Source organism: Magnolia sinica, chromosome 16 (genome assembly GCF_029962835.1).
Source record: "Magnolia sinica isolate HGM2019 chromosome 16, MsV1, whole genome shotgun sequence".
NCBI lineage: Eukaryota > Viridiplantae > Streptophyta > Magnoliopsida > Magnoliales > Magnoliaceae > Magnolia > Magnolia sinica.
This window is the reverse complement of record NC_080588.1, coordinates 67572679-67576891: the sequence shown is the minus strand read 5'-3', so window position 1 is coordinate 67576891 and position 4213 is coordinate 67572679. Positions and strand designations below refer to the sequence as shown.

The window sequence follows — 4213 nt, the reverse complement described above, 5'->3', positions numbered from 1 at the left end:
TCTGAATAAACGAACATCTTACAAAACATCATGGTGAGCCCCACCTTGCTTACCATCACAAGAAGTTCTCATGAAAAGAGGCAATCGGCGTTCATTTTATCCTATGCCATCATTCGGAAAACGAGTCAGATCAAACAATGGGCTGCGATAGTGAAAAAGTGAAAATGCACTTTTAATAGAAAAGAATAATCAATTCTCTGTGTATAGCGTATAGCCACGTCATTTTCTCTTCGTATCTCTTCCTCTTCTTTTTTTTCTCATCCAATATTCCTCCAAGCTACGTGACCGTACCGCTGGGCCATTTATACGACCAAAATACTCGGGCTGGCAGGCGAAATCATTTTTGGAAGAGGCCCGGCCCGACCTGTTCAAAATCCAGGCCTACAGAATACCCGTCCCCATGTAGCAATTTCTCCGACAGCCATGAGAAGAGCTACTCTCTGTCAAACAAACATCTGCTCCATCACATTTCGAAACTTCACAAAAGCCATCCAAACAGCTTCACAAAGCCAATCCAAACCTATTTGGTTTTCTCCGACAGCCATGAGAAGTGCTACTCTCTGTCAAACAAACATCCGCTCCATCACATTTCGAAACTTCACAAAAGCCATCCAAACAGCTTCACAAAGCCAATCCAAACCTATTTGGTTTTCTCCTCACTTACACCAAAACAAATCTACCAATCCCTTTCCCGCCAAAAACCTCAAAGAAACAGCTGATTCCTACGCCTCTCTTCTTAGACAATGCACATACACAAAATCCATACAAGAAGCAAGGGCCATTCATATTCAAATGAAAGAGGCTGGCTTTCCGTACCTTAGTCTAGGCAACAAACTCATCGATTGCTACCTCAAATGCGGATGCATCGAGGACGCACGACAAGTATTTGATGAAATGCCCCAACGACATATTGTGACATGGAATTCAATGATTTCCACCTATATTCGCCGCCAGAGAAGTGAAGAAGCTCTAAGATTGTATGAAAAGATGTTGCCTGAGGGAATTTTCGCAGACGAGTTCACGTTTTCAAGTATTTTTAAAGCATTTTACGATCTGGGTCTCTTACGGGAAGGGCAGAAGGCACATGGGCGGTTGGTGGTTTTGGGTTTGGAGGTTGAGAATGCCTTTGTAGGAAGTGCTCTGGTGGATATGTATGCAAAATTTGGAAAATTGGGGGAGGCCCGGGCTGTTTTGGATCGAATTGTGGAGAAGGATGTGGTTTTGGTCACTGCTTTGATTGTTGGTTATACTCAAAATGGAGAGGATTATGAAGCTTTAGATGTTTTCAGGAATATGGTTAATGAGGGTATCAAGGCTAATGAATTTACATTTGCGAGCATCTTGATTGCGTGTGGAAATTTAGCAGAATTGAATAAAGGGAAGCTGATCCATGGTCTCAATATCAAATCCGGATTTGAATCTGCTGTTGCTTCGCAGACATCACTTCTTAGCATGTATTCGAAATGTGGGTTGGTCGATGATTCTTTGAAGGTTTTCCATAGGTTAGTTGATCCGAATCTCATGAGTTGGACAGCTGTAATCGTGGGTCTGGTGCAAAATGGTAGAGAAGAGTCTGCTCTTTTGATGTTACGCCAGATGATCCGCAACTCAATAAACCCAAATGCGTTCACCTTATCTACAGCTCTCAGAGCCTGTTCGAGCCTTGCAATGTTCGAGCAAGGGAAACAGATGCATGCACGCATCATGAAAACCGGATTGGATAGAGATAAATTTGCAGGAGCTGCACTCGTCGACATGTATGGTAGATGTGGAAGCGTTGAAATGGCGAGATCCGCTTTCAGTAGCTTGGTTGAACTCGACCTGGTTTCAATAAATTCAATGATCCATGCGTACGCACAAAACGGTTATGGTCATGAAGCGGTAAGACTCTTTGATGAAATGAGGAATTTGGGTCTAGAACCAGACGATTTGACCTTTATCAACATTCTCTCTGCATGCAGCAATGCAGGCTTGCTTGGAGAAGGCCGCCGTATCTTCTCCTATATGACTAGCAATCCCAACAAAGAACCGAACAAAGATCACTATGCATGCATGGTTGATCTACTCGGTCGTGCTGGAAGACTCAAAGAGGCTGAAAGGTTAATAATTCAAGTTAAAAAACCAGACGTGGTTCTATGGAGGACATTGCTCAGTGCATGTAGAATTCACTGTGATGTAGAGATGGGGAAGCACGTTGCAAATAAAATTCTTGAGCTTGAACCAGGGGATCACAGGACTCACATTCTGTTGTCTAACATTTATGCATCAACAGGTAACTGGAATGAAGTGATTAAGATGAAAGCCTCGATGAGGGAGATGGGGTTGAAGAAGGAACCCGCATTGAGTTGGGTCGAGGTCAATCGCGAGATACACACATTCATGGCTGGAGATTGGTTGCACCCGAGAGCAACAGAGATCTATGAAGAATTGAAGAAGTTGGTAGAGATAGTTAAGGGGTTGGGTTATGTTCCTGATACGAGGTTTGTGTTGCAAGATTTGGATGAGAAAGAGAAGGAGAGATCTTTGTATTATCACAGTGAGAAGCTTGCCATTGCATTTGGGCTGTTGAGTAGTAGGAGTCCTGCTGGGTGGAGCAGTTGTATTAGGATTTTCAAGAACCTTAGAGTCTGTGGAGATTGCCATACTTGGATTAAATTAGTTTCTAAGATTTCAGGGAGAGAGATTATTGCTAGAGATGCAAAGAGATTTCATCATTTCAGAGATGGGCTGTGTTCTTGTGGGGATTATTGGTGAACCCATCATCTCTCTGATCTCAGCAGTTTTTCTCTTGCTTTTACCCTTCCATTGATATATTGACATCAAGATCTCCAGTAACCATTGTTAGTTTTTGTAAACTAATGTATTTAAAATGTAACGTTCCCGTGCATAAATTACATATTGAAAAACTTGTCACGTAAATCCTCTCTACCCAAGATCATCACAGATTCAATATGCAAAGACCGTCTGATTGATGGGCCACATCTTAGTTGGATCTTAGTTGGACCATTGCCCAAGATTTTGTTTTATTTCTTTGCTAATATTATCATGTCATTTACTAGCAAAAAGGGAGAGTACGGATATATACATAGCCAAACTTAATGTTGTTTACAAGATTATAAATTTTTTTTAAAAAAACTACTTCTGGAAAACAGAAGGACTGTTCCTCTGTTGTCAGATGCCTTTAATCTGGGCTCAACCGGTCAAGAGTCTGGCTCGACCGGTCGAGTGAGCCACTCGACTAGTCGAGCACTGCTCGACTCAAAGTCCAGCGTGCTATTATTTTTGGTGTCCGGGCTGCTCAACCAGTCGAGGGGATGGCTCGACCGGTCGAGGGGGTCCCTCGACCAGTCGAGGTTATGCAGATCCTGCACGGACTGCGTAAATTTGAGGCGGTTTCCGGACTTTTACGGACTAGGTGCGTAAGTGGAGTTTCCTAAACTATAAATAGGGGTCCCTAGGGCTATTCTAAGGGATTCTAAAGCTTTCTAAAAGTTTTCCAAGGGTTCCTAAAGGGTTCTAGGGTTATCAAAGAGTGTAGCAAGGGTGAGATTCGAGGTTGTTCGAATCGGGTAAGTCCTCTCTCTTGTAATTTCTATTTCATAGTGGATTTATGTCGCTTTGTGCCGTGGTTTTTTCCCGCAAGGGTTTTCCACGTTAAATCTTTGTGTTCTCTTGTGATTGCTTGATGTTATTGGGTTGCTATCCTAGATCTAGATCTGTGTGATTCCGCAGCTCAAATCCCCAACAAGTGGTATTAGAGCAATCATTGGGGCACAGATCTGAATTTGCAATATTAGTAATAATGGGAAACGGCAAGTTTGATATTGAGAAGTACTCGGGCAAAAATAATTTTGAGTTATGGAAGGTTAAGATGATTAGCCTGCTAACCAAGCAAGGTGAGATTAAGGCTCTTGATGAGCGGAAATCTACCATGAAAGATGATGAATAGGAAAACCTTGATAGTAATGCTTTAGCCTCTATCCGTTTATGTCTCACGGATGAGGTTCTCTATAATGTTTTGAGGAAGAAAACTGTGACTAGTTTGTGGGCGAAGTTAAAGAACATTTATGCAAAGAAGTCCTCTGAAAATCGCCTACACTTGAAGCTACAGTGTTATACCTTCAAGATGGCAGAGGGTAGAGATCTAGAAGCCCATATCAGCAACTTTAATAAATTGATGTGCAAATTGCTGGATATGGAGAAAGTAGTCAAA

The 4213-nt window shown here is 42.3% G+C and overlaps 1 protein-coding gene across 1 annotated transcript; it reads left to right on the top strand.

The window, feature by feature from the left end:
- Positions 1-534: 534 nt before the first annotated feature.
- On the top strand, positions 535-2891 carry LOC131229509 (pentatricopeptide repeat-containing protein At5g65570). Its single transcript, XM_058225483.1, has one exon. The coding sequence runs from the start codon at positions 544-546 to the stop codon at positions 2752-2754; it is 2211 nt and encodes a 736-aa protein (XP_058081466.1). The 5' UTR covers positions 535-543; the 3' UTR covers positions 2755-2891.
- The last annotated feature ends 1322 nt before the right edge of the window (positions 2892-4213 follow it).